The sequence below is a fragment of the Buceros rhinoceros genome, unplaced genomic scaffold (genome assembly GCF_000710305.1).
Source record: "Buceros rhinoceros silvestris isolate BGI_N320 unplaced genomic scaffold, ASM71030v1 scaffold8293, whole genome shotgun sequence".
Taxonomy (NCBI): Eukaryota; Metazoa; Chordata; class Aves; order Bucerotiformes; family Bucerotidae; genus Buceros; species Buceros rhinoceros.
Window position 1 is genome coordinate 2,073 of NW_010401752.1, and position 23,899 is coordinate 25,971.

General features: G+C 37.5%; 1 protein-coding gene across 1 annotated transcript; it reads right to left on the reverse strand.

Annotated features, from left to right (window-relative positions):
- Positions 1-3,427: 3,427 nt before the first annotated feature.
- On the reverse strand, positions 3,428-23,544 carry LOC104488449 (metallophosphoesterase domain-containing protein 1). The gene is made up of 3 exons (XM_010132374.1): positions 23,277-23,544; positions 18,014-18,195; positions 3,428-3,669 (listed from the first exon to the last, which is right to left on the reverse strand). Exons 1-3 carry the CDS (start codon positions 23,426-23,428, stop codon positions 3,440-3,442), a joined length of 564 nt encoding a protein of 187 aa, XP_010130676.1. The 5' UTR covers positions 23,429-23,544; the 3' UTR covers positions 3,428-3,439.
- Positions 23,545-23,899: the final 355 nt, after the last annotated feature.

Sequence of the window (23,899 nt, forward strand, 5' to 3'; positions counted from 1 at the left end):
TGACCCAGAATGCTAAGCTCAGTAAAAGCAATACTTAAACAGTAAAAAAAACACTCCCACATACACATTCCTAACTTTCTTCACTCAGGTGCCATTATCTGAAAAATAATGTTGTATGAGAGCTGTTGGCCTATGTAATTCACGTGGGGGCCACATCTAATCAACATTCCACTGGACAGAAGCTACAAAAACCCTAGAGTCCAGCCCAGGCATCTGTCACTTCAGGACAAATGTCAAAAATGTCTTTCCAGGCTGATATGAATCTTTGTTCTCCCATTTTGCCTGACTGGGAAATGAAAGTTTCTGAAGTTCCAGATGGCCTATAACAAAAGAATGAAGGATGAAATGAGAATACATAGACATCAGAAAAAAAATGTAATTCTGCAAAAAATAAAATTAGGTTCTGTTTCACAGGAATAGATCCTTCCAGATAATCAGTGCCAGGCAAAAATCCACTCTCTGGGTAATGAGTCTGGAGGAAATCTCATCCTAAAGGGCTTGTTTAAGCTATCCAGGCCAATATGTCATTTAGAATAATGAAACTGTCATATGTTTGGCAAGAGAGCTTTTATTGTCCCTTCCTTTCCCACATTGTGGAAAACGAAAAAATGCACTGCAAGAGATTAAATACTCTCCTGCCACCTTATATACCTGCTTGAATGCAAGAGGACCAAAGTTTCTCCTGCAGTTGTGCACAGTTGCTTAAAAGCATTATGGAAATTCAGTGGCTAGGAAGAAGGTGTTTTCCTTCTGTCACTTGCATTTCTCTTGCTAAGTCAAGTAAAATGCAAACTTTTACCCAAGCACAACAATCCACCTTTTAACAGAAAATGCCACTGGAATTCCTGTAGTTTTCCACAAGATCAAAGCATACACACAGAACGACTCTTCTTCAGCAGATGCACATCTTTTCTATAAAGCTGAAGCACGGATGCAAAATGAGATGTTGGGGGAACAGCCAGTATAACCCTTGCCAGACACAAGTAGCTTCTGATTATTGGTCTGATTATTGATTCATTACTCTTCAGGTCTTATCATTAGTTACTGCATGCAACAGGAGGACAGACAGCCAAGTTACTTACACGCTGAGTTGTAAAAAAATAAATGCAAAAACCAACGTAGTAGGGCAGAGTCCGCTATTGGAAGAACCTTGCGCAGCAGAGAAGCAGACTTAGCAACACTTCAGGTAGACACATGCAAGTATGAACCTCAGAGAGGTATTTGCAGATTGATACAAAAAATGCACGTATATTTTTAAATGGCAATTCTGAAAAATATCTGTAAAAGGAATAATATATATATGCTAAAGAACAGTGGCGAACAGAAGGCACAGACTTGTACTACAGCCTCCAATCTTGCAGGCAGTTAGTTTAACCCATACGAAATAGCTGCTTCTCTTCCTAGGTTTTCTGACTGGGCTGGCTGATTAACTTTGTTACTTCTGCATCTGTTGTTTGATAGGCTAATAAAAAGCAACTTATTGCTGTTATTGTTGTAGTTGTTGTTTCCACTGCAACTATATAACATAACATCAATTCACATGACAACTTCATTCAGCATTGCATAATAAGCAAAGAAAACCAATCTTGACTTTCATCAAGATTTCCTCCCATATGGAGTAAGCACAGGACTTCTGCAAGCAAAGGACATCTTCGAAGGACCTCACAACATTCATCTTCCAGGACCATAAGGGGATGGAATGAGGTAGCAATACTGTGAAACATGTAGTGTGGAAGTTTAGATATAACCTGAAGATGAAAAAAAGAAGGAAAGCAATCTTTTTTCACTACGAATAGGTCATGCCAGATAGCTTAGACAAGTTGTGCAAAATGACAGGATTAGCGTGCAAAGGGCAGCAGATAGGATTTTACATCAACATCATTCATGGGTTAGTGGGTGGACAAAGGTTTTCTCAACAGATTTTTACAGATCCAATCATACACAGAAAGTTCAAATGGTATCCTTTAGCCTCTACTTAAAAGTTCTTTATAGATAGTGTCTTGTTTTAATTTCGTTTATCTGGACTTTAATAGTACTTTACTGTCTGGAAAATTATTACTGACACTGAAATATGGTGCCTGGTTACAAATATTGCAGTGAAGATATGAAGTTGCCAGACATATTGTAAACAGAGCATAATTACAGAATTTACAGTTGAACATCAAAATGGGAAGAGATGCCAAGTGGCATTCCTCAGAAGTTAATATTGGGTCTAATACCATCTAATATCTTCCCCAATAATTTTGAAAATGAAGTAAATTGAACATCGATCGAATGCACAGTAGAGACAAGAGGATTATGAACTAAAACACAGCAAGCGGGTAGATTGAAAATAGCCCAGAAAGATCTGGAGATCTAAGAGGGAGAGGTGCATTTAAGAGAGAAGCTATTTAATGTAGACAAACGTAGAATAATAAGCTCAGAGAAAATTAACACCGGTCTCAAGAAACCAAATGGGAACATGCCGATTTTCATTTAAAAAACAAAATCTAAGAGATTTCACAGTTTATTCACACTGAAAATTCACATTGGGGAATATGCACCAGGTCTGACAACTTGTTTGCTACATTCCAGCCTGATGTGATTTTAAAAGGAAGAATAATAGATTCCCTTAAAAACCTGCCTTTTAAAATAAATTTTTACTTATTTTAAATGCATACTGAATGTCCACAAAAGATCCAATTTATAGTCCTGTTAGTGGAATAACATAGTAGTAATCATGTTAAATAAGTAAGAGATGCAGAAGCAGCACATACAAGGTCCAAGAGAGGTCTGGAAACCAAAGCCATCTGTCCCTGACACTGTCAAGGAGTTTTAAGTGTTCACTCTCTCACAGTAGAGCAAAATCCATAAAATACTAGGTTGAGAAGCTCAACTATAGCTTGAGGAAAGCTATTATTGTATAAAAGAGAGTAAGATTCTGAGGGATATTAAAAAAAAAAAGCCTAAACAAATATTGAAACGAGTTTGCTGTGTTAAATGACTACTCTATATACTAATGAACCTTAAATGCTATCTGTATCTGTAGGATAGAAATTGTCAAAAGAATGTAATAAAATTGCAATAAAATTAACCCGTAATTATATAAAGTTACAAGTATAGAAAACATTATGACACAAAAATCCCTTACATGGATTATGTTAGAGAACTGCTCCTGGCTGAGAGGTTAAACAGCACACTATCTTTTTCCCATCATTTTTTGGTTAACCATAGTACCAATACCCATAGTACAAGTACATTATTTGTCACAGGAATGATTCATTATAAGAAAATATAAAAACTTCACAGTGAGTATTACTTTGCTTCCTAACACAGCAATCCAAACAAAGCTGGTGCATTCAAAGTGGTTAATGTAATAGCAATCAACAATGTTTTATGCTTAAAATACCTACACTTAACAACTTTGATTATTTATTAATATTTATGCTTAAAAAGCTGCTTACCAAGGGGAGCCATATATTCTGAATCCCCTCACCGTCACTTCGGAGTCTTGGAGATAGATGCAGTTTGTTAGAAGAGATTGTACATTTTCATAGCTCTCTGGCTTCAGCTTAGAGACAGAAGGGAAATAGTAAAAGTCCTGCTTGATTAAGTCAGCCATGAATTCCTGGTCAAAGGTCAATTCATGATTTCCTGCTATCACAATCTTGTATTCATAGGGCAGGCTACCTAAAACAGTGAAAAACAAATAGATTACTTGTTTTATGGACAACCTGATAGAAGAAAACTAACAGACTCAGAAACTACTATTGATTCCTATAAATGCTTACATATTTGAAACAATAGGTCATATCCCTACTACATGCTACTGTAATTCCTGGTGATTTAAGGTATATGACATTACTGTCTTTTTCAGGGCACACTATGATTTAGCATGCTTAACATTAATGTGTTGAAACTACATTCAACTCATCAACCTTAAAAACCAGTCTGCACACTTCTGCTCTACTATTTACTTCTAGTTAATTGCCATTTTTGCTGCAAGCATCACCTGCTGTGACAATTTGACAGAACTTAGGGTTCAAAGAAGATCAGCTGTAAAGCTTCACAAAATAATGTCCGCCCTCTTCTCCCAGAGCTGTGGTCTTTATCAGCCGGTACTGAGAAGGTCTTACAGACACAGAACTTGGGTCAGCCAGAGGGGCCTCCCGCCCTCTTTGCCCTGACCTTAAGATCAAGCCTTCAAGCAAGACAGGGATTGGGTATAGCTCTTAAAACTCTCATCCTACACACAAGTCTCACAGTTTCCCCATGTTTTTTCCTGCTCCATTTTCTCAGTGACTTCCTTGGATCCATGTACTATAATTTAAAGTGACTCATGTTCAAGAATATTCTACAACCCATATTTAGTGAAAAACCTAACAACAACCTCCTGCGGAAGGCAAGAATACATATGCCCACACACATGGGTACTTCCCGAGAGGAGCACTGCAACAGAAACCTTCCACCTGGGCCCACATTTGGTTATCAACCAGATTCCGCCCTTGACAGCAGGCATCATCTATCTCAAGAAACTCAACAGAAACCTTCTAAGAGTATCTGAGAGGAAACAAAGACAGGAACTGTGAAAAGCTGTATTCATTAGCTTTGCTGCAACACTATTAATTTGCATCAGGATTAAAACAGTCAGAACAGAAGACTGGTAGCAGAAAGAAATGTTTTACTGAAAATGAGATCCACCTTGCATAGCAGCAATCTTCCATTTTTTTTATTTCAAAAATGTATTGCTGATAACCCAGAAACCTGTAGTGATGACACCAAACCTAACCTACAGGTAGTATACTTACAGAATGTAAAACACCAGTCAATATGCAGTGGCAAAAGTTGGCAAGAGTAGAACTTAAGAATAAAATGCAACAGCATGATTGAGAGTTGTGGAAACAGAAGACAGAAAACAGTGGTAGTTCAGGGGAGATGTCACACGGCTGAACTCATTACTTGTCAAATGAAAATATCCAAGTAACGCTGAAGTGAAAGTTTCAGACTCTTGTAACACCTGTATTAGGAAAATTGATTGTACAGGTTCCAGTTTTTCCTGTGGCCCCAATACATATATATCCCTTCAGAACACTTACTAACAGAAACTCTTTTCAGATATTTGTAATTACACATTGAATGCTGAAGATTCAATTATATACCTGAAAGACTACTTGAGATGTAAATTTTGTCATTTCTGCTTCTGAAATGCTTAGCATTTTGCAGATATGCACTCCATCTCTACAGGTTTCCAGGTGTGCGCGCGCGCACACACACACACGAGTTAAAAATAATACTTACATGTTACAATATGTATGCGCATCTACACGTCTTAAAGCATTCTTGGGAAACAGGAGAATAAAGACATCCTGATTGTTGCAATATTGTTAACAATTCCCTTTCTGTTCTGTTTTGTAAATCTTTTCCAGCTCATCTGATCCATCCATCTAGCAGCCAAGAACCTGTACGAGCTGGTTATAGTTGTTGCTTCCACTAATGTATTTATGTCATGTTGCTGTCTGTGGGTGTTACTTAGGCAAATTAGCAAATTATTCTAAATGTACAGTTACATTTATTATAGTGGCGCTGCTGTAGTTACAGGTCTGTCAGCTTTTCAATTAACAACTGTGGTTTTGATGAGTTTGCAGTTTAGGGTTTTTTTCTTTCATTCCATACCAAGCAGCAACTTGCTAAATCTATTTCCCCCTTTTTTCCACAAGCCCTCTTTATCCTTAAAGTCTTAATTTTTTTGTGTAACAAGGTTTTTTTGCTGCTTGCACTTAACAATATTTTGTTTAGAATTTGTTCTTTAGAAGACTTCAGAACATGCTTCACTTTTTACTCCAAGTGCTCTCAAAGCGCAAAGTCAACCTCAGGTATAAATCTTCGAAACCTTGTTCTTGGCTGGGCACCGCTGTCATGAAGTTTATGTATACATGACACCAGCTGAGCAGCTGCAGATGATGCTATCAGACCACAATACTGATTACGCATTTCCCATCAACACTGAGTGCTAAATTTCTTTTTGTACTAAAGCACAGTCTTCCTACCACTGATGTCAGAGGCGCCAACAACTTACTGCAACAAGGCCAGTTGTCAGCATGGCGTGTCAGCACAATCCTGAGAAATGCTGAATGTTTCAAGTGCCTTTTATAACATTAAGATCCACCAAACATTAGTGATATCTGATCAATATTTACCCAACAACCACCTGGAAGCAGCAACTTCTGACCTACAACTTCTTACTTTCCCTTTTTATATGTTACTATTTAAACTGTTCTGTATTTTCTTACTCCCTTATGTCCTCCCAGCACAACAGGTTCACTAATATAGCAGGAAGAGTTTTAAATTCGATGTGTTGGGGAAGGGTTGTCATGCTGTGAAGAGGAGTGAAGGCATGGAGACAGTGAGGAAGCAGGTGGGGGACAACAGGATGGCAAAGGCTCTCGCTTTACCCTTGTAAAAGCAGCCTCAATAGGGGGCGTCTCAGGTACCTGTATGCACACACATACAGCACGGAGTACAACCAGGAGGAAGGAGTGCACAGTGAAGAGTTGTGACATCTCTGAGATTATGGAAACGTGGTAGCATAGGTCACATAGGAGACTGGAGACCTGCAATGGATGGACGCAGGCTTATCACCTGTCTATCACAGGTCTGCCACCTTTGAAAAGTAAGGGGAAGAAGTTCTCAATGGCTGGAAAAAGGCATGAAGAAAGGGAAGAAGGAGAATGTGGGGAACTATAGGGCCTCAAGCCTCACAGCAGGCCTAGTAAAATTATGGAACAAATCTCCCACAAAGTAATTTTCCAAGGATAGGAAGGTCAAGAAAGTGATTTGGAACAGCAACAGCCATCATTGATTTAACACGGGTTAATAGTATTCGACTAACGTGATTGCCTTCTATGAGGAGATGACTGGCTCCATGGATAAGGCAGAGCACTGGATCACCTTGATTTTAGCCTTTGACACAAGCTCCCATAAGCACCTTTAGAGCCAAATTGGTGAGATAAGGATGGATAATAAGGTAGGTAGGGAATACTGGGCTTAACGGGCTAGAATCAGAGGTAAAAAGTCCATCTGATGATCAATCTCTAGAGGTATCCCTCTAGATAGCCTCTAGGTGCCCCTCTTGGGGCCAGTAGTGCTTCTCTTCTTTACTAACAGCCTGGATGATCTGTAAGAGTGCACTTTCAGCAAGTTTGCAGACACCACCGAATCAGAGGTGGGGATCTGCCAACCCACTCTGGAGGACATGTCTGCTATTCAGAGGAACTTCCAAAGGCTGGAAAAATGGGTGACGGGGACCTCATAAACTTCATCAAAATCAAATGCAAAGTCCTGCACCTAGGATGGAGCAACTTCATTCAACAAGACTGCGTGGTGTGTCCTTGCAGCAAAGAAATCCTGTCCAACTACATTCTGGCCTGCATCAGTAACAATGACACCAGCTGAATGAAGCAAGTGATCTTTCTCCTTGTGAGGTGAGACCACATCTGGTGTGGTGTCCAGTCCTGCATTTCTCAGTTAAAAAAAAAAAAAACAACAAACTGCTGGCAAACTGAAGTAAGTCCAGCAGAGGGCTGCTAAGATAGTTGGGGAATGTGGCATACTGAGAGGAGCTGAAATCTGAGTCTGTTCAGCCTAGAGAAGATGAAGAGAAGACCTTGCTGCTGTCTACAATTGCCTGTTCTTGGGATAAAGAGAAGGCACAGCTAGATTCTCAGAGGTACACACACATGCAAAAGGTAACAGACACTCATGGGAACATGGTATAAGGACAGAATTTGACCATGAGGATGGTACAGATACCCAGAGCAACTGTGAAATTTTCACCCTTGGAGATATTCAAGATTCAACTGGACAAGGTTCTGAGCAGCCTGCTCTAAGTAGTCCTGCTTTGAACAGAAGGTTGGACTCCATGATCTCCAGAGGTCACCTCCATCCTGTGTGATTCTATCTTTCTCTAAGTCTACTCTGAAAATCCAAAAATTGTAAAGAGCCTGCAATGCTGAAATAAATTAAAAATTCATTCCATGTTGTGATTCTAATGAAACAAATCTATGGTAGACAAGCAATTTAACGGGACTAGAGAGTATGTTCCATTAACTTGTACTATCCACTTAGGAGATGAGTAGGACTGAATACCCAACTGATAGCCAATTAACATTTGATGCTAGCATACGGCTCTCCTGGTGGGCAGGTAGCAAACTTGGTATTACAGAAACTCTATGTATACAAAGATATTAAAGAAAAATTACGGCTGTCACAGGAATTCTGCACACACATCCAGGACAAAATTAATTCCCCAGTAAAATTAAGGCAGCAAGCATATAAGAAATAGATCTGCCCTTCAGGAGTGCCAAGAAACACATGCAAGAACATATGCTATGGGAGTCAAAGATGTATTTTCAAACCAAAAAAAAAAAGGAAAAGTTATGAATTTGGGAGAAAATTAATTTTTTTTCCTGATCTCTTATTCTGACTAGCCAAAACAAGACAAGTGGTTTTGCCCAAAGACCCGGGATCCCCCTGTTCTTGGCACCTAAGAAGCTTCTGCTAAAATATCACTATAACCTGGAGACAAACTACAACTGGAATTGGTTGAAAAATGTTTACCTAAACAGTTTCGTGTATGAAAATACAACTTGGATGGAACGGGATATATCTGAAAATTCAAGTAGTGATTCTGACATTACCAAGGAAACAAAATGAGGCAAAATGTTAGTTTAAAATAAAAAAAAATATTTCTAAACAAAATTCCACATTTTTTTTCCTAAAACAAGGGGGTTTTTCCTCCCTTGCAAGAAACTGATATTATTTTCTCCATAATCAACCTCTAGCCACTTCATCCTATTTGGATTTGGAATCAACAGAAATGTTTACAGATCAAAATTCTGTCAGAAACACACTGGCTCCACTTCAGCCCTAGGCTTCAGGGCTTTCTCTTTCAGGCCACATCAACATTTGCTTTCTGCCATTTCAGAATGGGGCTCCAAGCCAGCATTCACTCTTTCAGACCCTGTCTTAACACGGAACAAGAGATCTTCCCCTTCCTTTTTCTCTGCTACATTGTTCTTCACCTTTCCTGCCTCATATTGCCCTCTTCTTTTCTTTTTGTAATCTCCACCTATATGCAGAAAAATGCTGAAGACACATCATCTTGCACTTAATTTAGCAGTGTTAGAAAAAGGTGCCTTTTTCTTACAGAAGCAAAACTCACAGACATACAATGCTTTAAGCTTCTTTATCCTTCTGAAAATGCCCAACAGATTCAGAAGTTATTTACTATATTCAGCAGAGGAGTAAAGGCCTCAGTGATAATTATGTTCCCTTGAGATTCCTGAAAGTAAGTGTCTAAGAAGAATAATGCCCAGTCTGAAAGAGATTTCATAGGAATGAGACACCTTATGAAACCCCTGAGAACTCACAGAAGGTCTATGAGACAAAATCTACAAAGTCAGGCAGCAGTGGTTCTGCTCCCAGAACAACACATTACACAAAAAATTCTGCCCTAAATCTCCTACATTCACGTAATTTATTATTCTTTGAGATTATTTTCATATTAAAAAGCCTGGGATATCATATTTAGCTTATAAATAGCCACACGGTATTATCATCTTGCTAGCTTCTTAACCACGTACATGGAGGTTTTGTCAGTTATGGCAAGCACTTCTCAGAAAGTTTCTTAGCCTTTGTTTGCTTAGTATAGAAAGCTCATAGTTCTGCTAATATAACATGTACAATAATATATATATTGTTTAGCTAGTAACACCTTTGTTTATTCCTTTCATTACTGTATATTACTAATTAAGAATATCAACTGAACATCTAATTTTTTGCATGTTTATGCCCCAATTAAAAAATTATTACAGCAATTCTTAACCTCTAAACTACAGCAGGTCCTTTTTATGGTGAAAATAATTTTTACAAAATAACTTGAAACGTTGGGGAACCATTACTTGAACTACAAACTGCATAATGCAAAGCACTGAACTATGTGTCTTTATTTGCTATTTCTCTGCATCTGAATTTGTTCAAAGTAAAATTCTATGTGCTGAAAGGTTCACCCCATTCTATCAGCAAGTCTTCTTCTCCGTAAATTACATTAACACTGCAAATAATTCAAAAGCAAATCCATGATGTTTATACTCCAGGCTTCTCTTGAACAAAGAGGGTAGGCATCTTTATCAGTCAGTGACGTCCTTTGCAGCTTACAATTGTTATCAACTTGCAACTTCACCAAGATAAATGCAAACTTGTACAAATAGATGTGCTTTGCTTCTCTCCTGGTATTGTACTGAGCGGAATTTTTAGTATTCATTAAAAGCAGTGACAATCATGTAAGTGCCCACTTAACGTTTTTCCCCTCTTATTTCAACCTTTTAGAATGCAGCAGTGAGTGATATAGTAAGAAGACTGCATAACTGTCTCAGATTGCTTTTTAGCCATCTCTTTGACAGTTCCGTGTTTAAACACTGGGGCTGATGTCTGGGAGATTCACATTAACATACTTTTTGTATGGTGCATAATCTGGAATAACACTGTCAATGAACATTCCCTCCGAAGTCATCTGTAACCTGCTAACTCTAGACATTCTTGCCTTGTAAAAGCCAGTAATTATATCAAACACTAAAAGAGCAAACACATACAATACTGCTCACATTTGCAAAACCAGGTTCTTAAAAGAAACAGATAAAGGAAAATCAAACTAAAAAATATCTGATAATAGTCCAACTTAGGATCTTTGATACGCTGTGTTTTATACACACACACACATATAATAATTGGTCAAAATTACTTCTAAAGGGAAAGTGGCTTCCTTTTACCCTGGTTTATTTAATTACCCTGTAATTATGCAGAACCAACCCAATGCATGCTGCAAACTAGGCCATTAGAGTAGCTGTAGTAAGTCAAGACAAAAGATTATGTAGCTCTGCATCTTCTGTCCACCAGTGGTTAGTAACAGATGCCTAGAAAATTGTACAGCTGCAAAGTTTGCCTAGATTGAACCTTTGTTTGATATGTCTCCTTTGATTATGGCAACCGATGGTTCAAAAACCCCCAACTATGTAAGCCTCATGATTCATTTTTCATAAATATTTTTTCTTTTTTACTTCCTGGAATAGTTTTAGTCTTAAATAATATACCTTTCTGATGAGATAAATTTCTGCAACAGCTTTTCTGCCCTTTAGAATATTCTAGTTTTGGTTTACAACATGTAAAACAAAGGAGATGGAGAACTGTGTCAAAAAGTAACAATTAAAAAATATTTTAAGATTTTAAAATATTGACTGCACACTGCACGCTGATACAGACTCCTATTCATACCTTCAGATCCCACTATCTCCCAGATGTCACCTTCTGGAAAGGAAGATTACAAAGAGCTGTGTGCCATAGAAGGTGCATAGCACTAATAACAGCGTTTAATATTTGTGTATAGTGCTTTGCAAGAGGTGTTCAAAGTGCTGTACTGAGAATAATTAATCCTCTAACACATTCATTAGGTAGGTGGATCAAGCGTCATTTCCGCAACTTTCCAAGGGGGAACAATAAAGAGGCTGTCAAATCTGAAGAGGACTAACTAGAACTGGGGTGCCTGTCATGCTCTGGCTCTTTCAAATATCTCCACCGCAGGAAATGTCAGTCCTCAGAAACATATTCCAGATCTTTTAGACCCCTGGTTGCTCTCTGCACTTCTGGACTGCACTGCCTTCCTAAAGCTACACTTGTTGGTTAGTCTGGAATAAGACTGAGTATTTTTACTCACTTGCTTATTTTGGGGGTCAAGGATCTCAGTATTTATGAAAAAATTTTTAGATAAGTCATCCCAGAGACTCAGAATCTTGAAGTCTGGCTACTTTTTACTCCATTGGTGGGAAGAAGAAATCTCGGTATTAGTGCAAAGTGCGAGAAATCACCCAAAAGTATACATGTGTTTGGAAGGAGGGAATGGAGGGACCTACCACTTGTATAGCTTCTGTAATTTCTCACCATTAGCATGGGAGACATACCTGGAAAACAGTTGTTCTGGGTCATCCTCCCAGTGTGGGGATATAGCTTAAATATTCCCCAAGACCCCCGGTAGCCAGCTTAACATTTAGAAGTCTTCAGGACATATTAACTCCCCAGAACTGGAGGAATACTAAAGAGTGTGTTGCAGTGCACTTTTCTGTGCTGTACTGTCTGAGTCTTCGATGTACAAATGGATCTGAGCCATCACACATTTAAGAAATGCAATAAAAACCAACACTTTTTTTAGTATGCCCAGTCTTTTAAAACTGACATCTGTTCTAAATCCCTAAACAAGCTCAATGTTTTTCAATGCATTTCCAAAGCCATTCTTTTGAAAATAGATAATTAGTGCTTAAATACTTCTTTCAAGGGGTTTCTACATTAACATAAAAATAGTGTAATTACCGATGGTCAAAATGGCATGACTACAATTTATAAATTCTGATTTCTTTTGCAGCTCTGAAGCTGATTTTCTTTCTTCTTCAAAACAATTTTAATCTGTTTTAAATGTATTATTGAATCTAAAAATATAAAATACCTGTTGAGAGGAAGAAAAATAACCACCATTATTTTGCAAGATTGAACAGTAAAGCAAAAGTAAAGCTAACACTAGCGTTTCAGGATTTTTTGAAGATCTTTCATTTTTTATGAACAACTTAGAAGTAGGGATGATGTTTATTGACAACAGGTGATTCTAGTAGTGCTAGTTACAGTAGCTGGGAAGATATCTTCACTCTAAAATATTTACAGTCTGAAAATAAAAATGTTATTAAGCTGACTCTGCCCAGATCAACTCTTGAAGTCCATGTCAAATAATTTATTCCAAATTTTTTGTGTGTCTATATGATATGCAGGTAAAATTAACATTTTCAGGAAAATGCTCTGAAGAGCTAATTATTGTTTTCCACTACAATGTAAAGCCATCTTCCATTTTTTTATTTCAACTTTAGCTTGAACTTGAATTTCAAAAAGGAAGACTATCTTTGACATTGGAAAAGCTCAAGCAAACACATTGAAACAACAGATACTATAAAAAGTATTAGTTAAGTAACCCTCCCAGTCCATGCACAGAAGATAATTCTCAGAATATGGAAGTATGTGTTGCAGCTTATATCACAGACTGCCTATTCAGTTAAAATCCCAGGAAAGTAACCCACAAGCTCACAGTGACAGTGGGTCCTAGCGCATACATAATTTGGAACTGATATTACAGACTTGAGCAAAGGGAATTACAAGAGCAACTGTGCCAAGCTGGTAATTTCTAGTGCCAACAACATGGGACATGAAAAATAGAGAAGGTTTTGGAGTCATTATTTGATGAGTGCACTAAAGCACTGTGTCTTTGTATTTGTCCTACAACACATTTGATTTACATGCTGGTAGAGAATAAATAACAAAAACTAAAATAATGAAAAAGCTGAGGACAAGGATAGCTACAATGCACAGTAACCTTGATATATCTTATAACTTAATCTACCTTAGCCTTGATTACATAGAACGATTTCGGTTGGAAGGGACCTTTGAAGATCATCTAGTCCAACCCCCATTCCATGGGCAGGGACATTTTTCACTCGAACAGGTTGCTCAAAGCCAACCTGATTTTGAACATTTTCAATGATGGGACATCCACAACCTTTCTCAGCAACTTGTTCCAATCTTGTCACCCTCACTGTTCAAAATTATTTCCTTATATGCAATCTAAATCTACCCTCTTCCAGTTTAGAACTCTACAGGACCTGGCAAAAAGTCTTTCTCCATCTTTCTTATAAGCTCCCTTAACATATTGAAAGGTCTCCCCCGGATCTCCTCTACTCCAGGCTGAACAAACCCAACCGTCCCAGCCTTCCTTCACAGGAGAGGTGTTCCAGCCCTCTGTTCATTTTGGTGGCACTCCTCTGGACCTGCTCCAACAGGTCCATATATTTAGAAACAATTCCCATGAATTATATTCAGCTGTTTAAACAGATGCCATTAAAATCTCCTGGACATACTGGAAAATAAGTGTATGTTCAAAGTTGTCGTACCATGCATCCTTATAACGTCCTTAGACAGTTTCACCGCCCTCACAGCCTTCTGTTTGGCCCTACTATACATTATTTCGTACTTCATTTTTTTCTGATTGTCCAAAACAGGATTTTCACATTTGGAAGAAAAATACAGATAGAGAAGAAACTAAGTAAACAGAGGAAAAGATGAAATATAAAAACAGGAGAAAGGTATATTCAGGAAGAGAGGGAAATGACCAGGTTGGCACCATTGGCAAGCTTTGTAAATTGACTTCATCCCTTTTCCCCTTCTTTTTCTACACTACCCTGAATAAGACTAGCAAAATAGAAATCTGACTTGCAAAAGTACATTGTGATACTGCATGACTGGGCAATAGGAGGACAGATGAAACTGAATATAAATTTATGCAGAATAGTTCAAGTGCTGGAAGAAAAATACCAACTGTAGTTGCACACTGATGGGTTCAGAACTAGATATTACCATACACAAAAGAGTTCATAGAGTTATAAAAGGGAATTTTACAAAAATGCCATCTTATTGTTCAGTCACAGTCAAAAATAAAAACAGAATAATCCACAACAATAGAAAGGAAAAGAGAACAAACCAGGAAATTTCATTATGCTGGGTGATAAACCTGTGCTGTACTCAGATGATGTGCGCAGTTCTGGATTCACCAATTTTAAAAGGATATAGAACAAAGAGGTACAAAAAGTGACATAGATGATCAAAGGCATTTAAGGACTTCTAAGCAGTCTTCAGCCTGAAAAATATCCTAAGGGCAAATAAGGAAGAGCCTATAAATTCTTAAGCAGAATGAAGAATTAAACTGTTCACTTGCCTCTTCCAGTATTAGGAAATAACGAATGAAACTAGTATGTGACAGGTTCAAAATAAGCAAAGTTCTTCACACAATCCATATCACAGTGTGGAACTCTGATGCAAGATTTTGTTGGCACTCAGACTTTGCATACATCCAAAAGGCAATTAAAAAAATTCAAGAAGAAAAATCTATATACTAAATACAAAGTAATGCTGTGGTTCAAGAAGTCCTTGGATTGCCTACCAGAGAAAGCTGAGAAAATATGCACATCCAGTTTTCACGAGCATTTAATCTCCTCCATACAGTTAGGCATCAACCTAGCCCTAGTAAAACCTCAAATCTCTCCCTGGGAAGGAAGGAGGGGGCTTTGAGAAAAAGAAAAGTGAAAGAAAACAACTAATTACCAAAAAGAATTATGTTTAATGGAGGGCTTTAGGGTCAGAGGATAACAAGTATAAAACTAGGCGACTAAGGGGCAGACAAAGGAGAGCGCCTTGGCTGCTAGCCACAGCCAAAGATAATACTGGGCTAGAGACATTATCTGAGATGGTACAGGTTTTCCTGTGTACCCACACACAGCCAGCCTAAAAAAGAGAGAACATATTTTAGGGTATGACTCAGCAAGCCAACGTGCCTCTACTAGCACAACACTTGAGCATGTGCTTGATAGAACCATAAGGCCCATGGAAGTTAATGGTGTTAATGTAAAACATACTTTGCATCAGACGGGCACAGAAATTTTATGTAGAGTAGAAAGATAAAATCCAAACTTGCTGAAGGGCCTCCTGAAAATGTGAAATAAACCAGCAGAGCAGAGTGGCACAGACCCAAGGGTATGATGAACAGAAAGCTAAGAGGTAGGAATCAACCATGAAGATCTGTGCAAAAGCAGGAGTAGGATTTGTATCTAGTGAGATCAAGGCAGAGTGTTAACAATTATTCTAGTGTTTATAACAAGGCATAAACAAAGTTACAGTCTAATGATGTCAGAAGGCATAGAATTGACACAGAACAAAAAAAATAAGTGGGAAGCTGAGCTCCGGGATGAAGGAACAAACACGGAAATGTGCCTGCAGCAGGTAAGAATGACAGTGGAGGTAGAAGTCCACGCCAAAGTCTCTCAATTACTTTCCCCAGAAACTAGTAAAATGTTAAGAAAAGAAAGAAAAGAAGGCTGGATAGGCTGTGGGAGTTGCAAAATTATGGCAGGTACTGGAAGCAGCTATCTAGAAAAATCAAAACTGTTGGAGCCTTTCACAACAAAATGGACGACCAGCAAAAACTTTTGAAAGTTCTTGCTCTCAAAGAGAACACTTCTAACAATTCTACCATTTACTACAGATTTTGCAAACACTCAAGGTATTAGAGAGTTGATTAATTGTTCATTTAAGACAAAAAAAACCTTTCAAAAAAAGCTAAAGTTTCCATTTTGAAATCTCATTAACTGCAATTCTAAAATAAAGTTTACAGTTCTGAAATGGAAGAAATGCTAGCTGGATGAAACCTATGTAATGTCACCGAATTACTTTTCTGTTGGATTTTCAAGAATGAATTAAAAAAATAATTTCAATTTTCCACTTTTTCAAATTGCAAGAAACTAAAAAGAAATCTAACTTGCTAAATTTGTGTATCTCAAAGATGCTCTTGCAAAAATATAACTCAAACCACCAAGATCACGTTTTCCCAACTCATACACTACCATGAAATTATAACCATGCTTGAAAGCCAGAAAATTAAGCCTTCTTTTGGAATAAAAATGATTAAGAGACCATCACAGAAATGCCTTGAGAAACCTCCCTACCGTACTGAGAGGATTTCAGCTTAAGGACTTCTTCAGAACACTGTACAGCTGTGACCAGCAGGGAGGCAGACAGAGAACTGAGGGCGATGAAAACTGCACAGCCAGTAACGCGTGTAGCCCCCATCCTTGCTCACTAACAGTATCCCAAAGCACTTTTCTTCCACACCACAAGATAAATAAAACAGGTATTATTTAGAAGAAACACCCATATGGTTTATATAATCTTTAGATGCTATTTTCAGTACACTATTATAATACATGGTAGAGACCTACAAAATAGGATGAACGTTTGCTTTCTGTGTTACAATAAACCTGTTTCATTAGGGTACAGAGACAGAGGTGAGGGCACTACAACAGTGTGTTACTTGTACACGCTGTCCCTACCTTAGGATTCCTAAAACAATGCAATTGTTCCATATGGGGCATATTATTGGGTTCCCAAGCTCAAATAAATATTTATCAGCCTTGCTGATAATTATTTGCTAGTAAATCTTCATTTAAATTGTTAAGTCCTGACTTTTTTTTATATTCCATTTCAGCCTACATGCATCTGTCTTCCCAGTGTGGAATGCTGTAATATGTAGCATAAATGAAAGGATAGAACTACAGGGGAGAAAACCAACTGAAAAACGGAAAACCATTACCCTTAAACTGTGTCCTTTCCCTCTCCAATTCCTTCGTTATCTCTCACCCATTTTTTGATGATGAAGTATCACAATCCATTACTCTAAATTAAGGTATCCGCACTACTGCAGGAACAATACCAATCAGGGTTTTTGTCTGGATATGCTTTCCAATTTTCAATGTCATTTTTTTTAAGCATATACAAAACATTTGCAGAAGCACATGTAAATCACCACTCTCCTGCCCAGCAGAACAGAATTTCAGTTACCAATGCCAACAGTTGCCTACAGAAGGCATCTACATCTGGTCTGCTACATCCAAGAAAGCAACCACAGGCACACGTTTTGCTTTGTTTGGAATTCATCACTGTGGTGCAGCTGAGCCTCAGATAAAAAAAAAATCTATGAGCCTCCAGGGTTAAACAGACAAATGTTTTCAGTCACAACAACTTTTTTTTGACGAAGCAAAGCCATAACAATGTATGTAAGAGGTTTTATGTAAATCATTAAAGGCCTCCTGACTTTAAAAGTTGCTTAATGTACACTTGAGAGTGTGAAGGCAGAACAGATGAATAGTCTCACAAATCTTATTTGCTCAGTTGGAAAAATGCAAAAATATTTGTAAAAAAACCCCTTCAGACATGCTCATTGCCATTCAAATTTAAAAGTCAAATTAATTACTCATTTCTGAGTGCATGGTGGTTTTTACTGGGAGGCAGAAAGGGCAGTAAACAAATTTACTTTCAAGTCCATACTGAATTCAATACTTACCTAGCCACTCGTTGAATTTTTTTACTTCACTAGGAAGTCCCAGCTCAGTAAAATCACCAGCATGTATTAACACATCTCCATATGGCATTTGGATAGGATCAGTTCTTGAGTGAGTATCAGAAATACAGACAAATCGTGTATATCCTGGAGGTTTAGGAGCATCATGGGGTACTGGATCAACCCTGTAGAAAATGCATCATAACAAGGTTATAATGTATTTAGGTACTTCTTAGTGTCTACTTTGCAATTCTAATACTTTTTTTTTTACCTTTACAAAAGATTACACAGACTTCTAGATCTGTCTGACAGAAGGGATTTATTAAAACAAATCTAACACTAATGGGAGGTGTAAAAATTCTTGATGTTCACATCACAACATTTTCAGTATTTGTGGGGTAGAGGGATTAATTTAAAGAGATTAAGGAAAAGAGACTGAACTCTGTCAGTAACTCTGAAGCAAATACTTACAAATAAATCAAAGGCATTGCCAGTTTCAAAGGAATAGTACTATCCTGTTCCATTGCTTAAATATTACACTGTACATAGGGAAAAGATTTATTTTGGATGCATAAATACATTTAAATGCAATTTTTCTAATTATAACTTCTTTTCTGCAAGTTATATAATTCCAGCAAATTTAATTAACATACTTTGGAGATACGTTTCAGTGTATCAATGCAAAGCAAGATAAGAACTCCCTGACAATTGTCAAGACAAATGTGGCAACTTTCTGAGCTTAATTACACTAAATGAAATCAGATACTGTGAGGGGTGAGGCTGCATCGTTCAGAGCTCAATTTTGATATTCAAAACTGAGGAAACAAAAAGATCTGACCCAGTTTGGTGAGACTCAGTATTTAGAAAAGGAAAGGGTTAGGGTTAGGGAACACCTCTCTGCTATATGAGGTACACTTGTTTTCAACTCAATCTTTTTACCCTCAAACCATATTTTGTGAGAATATATAGATGGAAATGTATCCATATGGAGTTACACCTACTGTTCCAGCTAGGGACTATTGCGAAATAAAATCAAAAAGGCAGAGATGCAAGAATTATATTTATGTCCACTACAAACCAGAGAGATATACAGAATTGTTATGAATGATTTTACTTTTACAACATTAATTTTATTTGTCCTTTCAAAATAAGTTTTGTTCACTCTTGCAGTATGCCATACATATTACTATCCCTTACTGGTTGTGCTTCAATTCAGGAGTTTACTTTTGTACAAATAAACTCAGAAAAGAAGTTAGAGAACTTTGCTATTTAATAACGCTACCCAGTTTAGTCGGTAAATTTTCAAAAGGCGTTTTATTGCTCGTAAGACATTATGATAATAATCTTTCATCAGACAACCTTTCCTCTAAGTTAAAGATTTCTATGAAGATTATAGGCAGGTAAACTGAGATGTGTTTGAAAACTTCTTAAGATCAGTGAGAGAGTGAGGAATAAATCAAAAACATTCAAATTTTGTCAAATATAGGAAAAGTTCCTGGCATTTTCTACAATATAAATACAAAACTAGAGTACGAACATATTATTTTGTACCTATCTTTCCTATACCCTTTTAGGAAGAAGAAATGTTGGGGGTTTTACAGCAGGACTGGAGAAACAGCCTTTTAGTACGAGCCCCTTGGAGATATCTTTCTAAAGTCCCAATTTTTCAGCAGAAAGTAATGTAACACGAGGTAAGGAGTAAAACCAGCTGTGAACAAATCATACCTAATGAATATCCAGTACTGCATATGTGCTAGTGGGATACATAAGCAAGTACTGGAATTTGTAAAACTTGGCTGACAAGGAGTGGAACGTTTGGACCCTGAGAGAGAGCAGCTGCAAACACTGTACATAGGGCTGAGGGAGTGTGTATGCTGTAAGAGGACCACAGGCACATGTAGAAGGGCAGATGAAAAAATGAGACTTAGATGCAGGTGGAGTTAGGCATAGGAGGTCACAACCTCAAACGGTGCCGCTGCATCACTGCCATCACATGTTAAAAATGCCTCTGTTTTGGAGGGAAGAGACACACCATAGAGCAAGCTCCATGGGTGGTGACTAGAGATAGCAGGGGTGCAAAGGAATATGGGTGGTAAATGATGGGGTTTAGAGGAGTGAATAAGGCTTATCATAAGGTGTAAGCTCTGTGACGGGTAATGCATTCAGTTCGCGGAGTTCCTCCACGAAATGAACTGGGATGGTTGGATAAAAATAATGAGGAGCTGATCCTGGTTATCATTGCAGCCGTTCACGCTAATAAGATTAAACATCAGTTCAGTAAATAAATTTCTGATTGTTGCTCTCCTTGCCCAGCACTTCCCAAAGTGAGTTACAGGTTGTATTAGTAAGCCAGCTTTAAATCATGTATACTACCCTGGAATATCATAAAGATGTGGACTGGTCTAAAATACCACTTTTTGACTTCACATGGTCTTTAAAACAGGTGCTGCTTCTCCTTCAGAAATCTTTTAAAGCTCAGCACAGCAGTAAGTTGGGTGCTGGAGAGTAGCAATGCATTTCGCATGTTGCTTCTCTGAAGCTGAATGAAGGAAACAGACTTAGCATCACAACCCATGCAGCACATAATACACACCCTTTTTCTTATAGTTTGGGTGGGGACAGGGGAGATGAGGATAGCATTTTCCTGGTTGCTAAGGTAAGTAAAACTTCTAAATCCTGTGCAATGGGCCATAGAATTTTCATGGAAAAAAGGCACCAATTCAAAAAATTAAAAATAAATGAGATGCACACACTGAGGCTGTATATAGGTTAAAACATATGTCAGGTTTCACAAATGCATCTAAGTTGTATTACTGGAAATAATTTCTGAAGGCTTGATCCCCATATTCTTGTGTAATGCATTCCCACAGCAGCTGTCACACCAATACCCAATGCACTCACTGCTTGCAGCATGAGCATAAGAATAAAGATCTGCTGATTATTTTGGGGCAAAAGCTTTTGGTTTTTCTTTAAATTAGTATGAAAACTTGCAGAAAAATTGAAAAGCAAAGTTAAAAAAATCTGAGAGTGAAAACACTGCCACTAGATCTTAGTGGTTTTACAAAGGAGCAAGACAGGAATCTTCCAGAAATAATGGACTTGAAAACACTGGCAGAATTTACAACCCTTCTTGTCAGTGGCAACCCAGTCATCTCACAAGCACAGGATGCCAGACTAAGGATGGGGCTAGGAAAGGGCTATCACCATGTTATGGGTGCTGAAAAGTAAAACAAGAAATACAAAACTGCACAGAAGACCAAAGAAGAGCTGCGGGATTGAATGTGAAGAAAAGGTACACAAAAAAACCCCCCTGCAGTTAAAGTAGTTTACGACAAGTTCAGATGTTAATAACACTATGTGGAATCTGTTTACGACTGCCTGTAATATCACCCATATAGGTATTCCGAAACATACACAAAGACACGGCAAAGTCCTCACCTCCCTGAAGTTAACAACTTAACTTGCATGGACTAAAGCAGGGCTAAGATTTCACCCATAACAATCATGTGAATAAAAGGTGCTTTTGTACACTTAAGGGAAAAGCCAGTTTTTCCCTTCGTTGGTATTCTATTTATTGGTAGGAGGCAAAAGCAATCCTGCTGTTATTCAGAAACATTATTTACAATTTCTGTACCAAGAGAAAGAGTAGGTCAGATTGCAGTAAAAGTTTCAGCTGATTTAGCCTGTGTTTCTGTTTGCACAAGCTTCTTCAATAGTATTGATCATTCACGAGATATTGCTAAACTCTTCTGAGGAATCATTTTCTAAGGGTAGCTTATTTTCAACTGCTTGCTTAGGTGCTGAACTGCTGCCATGTAGTTGATTGTCTAAGCCCTCTGGTAATACGATTTGTTACTGGTTAGAAGTTTAAACAGCATATTGTTGAGTACCAAGTGAGTACTGATAGATAACTTATTTTCAGCCCAGTAAAAAACATTCATCTTTTAAGACCAGTGAACGAATATTCATGAGTGCCCAGGATCTGTCTAAATATTCACAAAGAATAGCTAAGCCTCAACAAATAAAGTAACCTGTATTTGGCATTCTCATTTGTAAAAGTATTTCTGAACCCACACTTGTTTGTACTTTTGATACCATTTGCCAGCTCAACAAAAGATGTTGCCCAGTGCTAACACTCGTTTTCTGTTTACATTTCAATAGTACCTAAAAATCCCCAATATAGACTATAAGCTAATACACTGCCCCCAAAAACTCAGTGTTTGCTCACCACCCTGGTATATATGTTAGTCTTCAGATTTTTTAAACATAATATCTCATTTATGCCAGAGAATATATGTAAGCATTCACTAAATAGACATAGTATTCAACCAGTCATAATTGCTAATTTTTTAAACTGCAGAAATCATAGTCTATATTTGTAATTATCACATAATACTAAATATCAAAAATGTGAATGAGGTGATTATTTATACAGTTTTCCTAAAGGAAAAAAAGTTTCCTTTAAAAAAATGAAAACCAGCCTTCTGTTCTAAAGATAAAGTCGCTTCTCACTCTGACAAATACAACAAAATGGTGCAGCCATTTTTATGTCCTATAAAAATATTTTACAGTAAAATTGTATACTTAATTTATTTGTAATAGCTTTACTGTTTTGCTCTTCCTTCTGGCTTTAAACTTTATGGCAGGTTTCATTTTGTAATTATAATTCTCCACTTTACATTACAAGTTAAGTCATTTAGAGCAGTTAATTTTACTGATGTTGTCATTATATAAGAAGTCAGAAACAAACACATTATTTTAATTACTCCTTAAGCACTTAACATCTTTGGCACACTGGTATGAAAGTAAGTTGTCGCATGGGTGCCCGCACTATTTTATTTATTGATGTGATTTTTCCCTCGTATGTAGCTGTAACATAACTAACCAACCAGAATGTGTTGTACAGATACAAGCTTGGTATTTTCAACAGCTATTTACATCAACAAGCAAATGCACAATGCAAACAAACACTATTAGGATTGCATAAAGTATCATCCTTGTAGCATATCTTATTACCACTGCTTGTTGTTTATTTTTCTTTTTAAATAAGTGTTATGTATTAAAATTATGATAGTGATCTCACCCCCATCCCTTAACAAAGTACTTTCCAAATGGACTGATTGTGTACCATTATAGTAATTATTATTAGAAAGGCAGCAAAACAGTGTTCTTTGAATTCTTTTTGACTGGTGCATCAAATACCATCAACAAGGCAATAACAATTCAGAAGGCTGTGCTAGAGCAGTAACAAAACTATAATACTTACATTTGCACATGTGGGGGCTGAAAACGTCCCTGGTTAATGTTGTAGAACGTGAAAGCCTGTGTAGGGTTGGAGCTGTACTCATCCACTTCAATTATGAGTCTACTGTGCTGATGCCTTCTAGCTGCCATAATGTGTGACTGGGCAAAAGCCATGTTGGCACTGTGTAGTTCAGCTTTTTCAGGCAATCATCTCTGCTATCTTCCTGCTTCGATGGAAGAAGACCATGACATTTCCTCACCTAATCAGCACATTTCCCTTCGAAAAACCTAAAAGCAGATCAAAGAGATGGAGCATAACTGTTTGACAGTTAATCTGTTTAGAATTTGCTTTATTTAATACGAGATTAAGATGAAGGGGAGTGATATGGGGGGATGAAGACACACAACTCAAAGAACTCATGGCAATCCTTTCCAACTCAGCAATTTGAAGAATGTACCTTATCTGGGGGTGGGAAGCAGGAAGTAGAACTAAATTTGGTAAAGAACACAAGGGCAACTTGCTCAAATATTTCAGACATTAAATACAAATCTAAAAGACAAGGTAGTAAATCAGAACAGCATGCCAAATAATAATGTTTCTTCAACACAATTATTTACTTTCTTTTTTTAATTGCATTGCTGAAT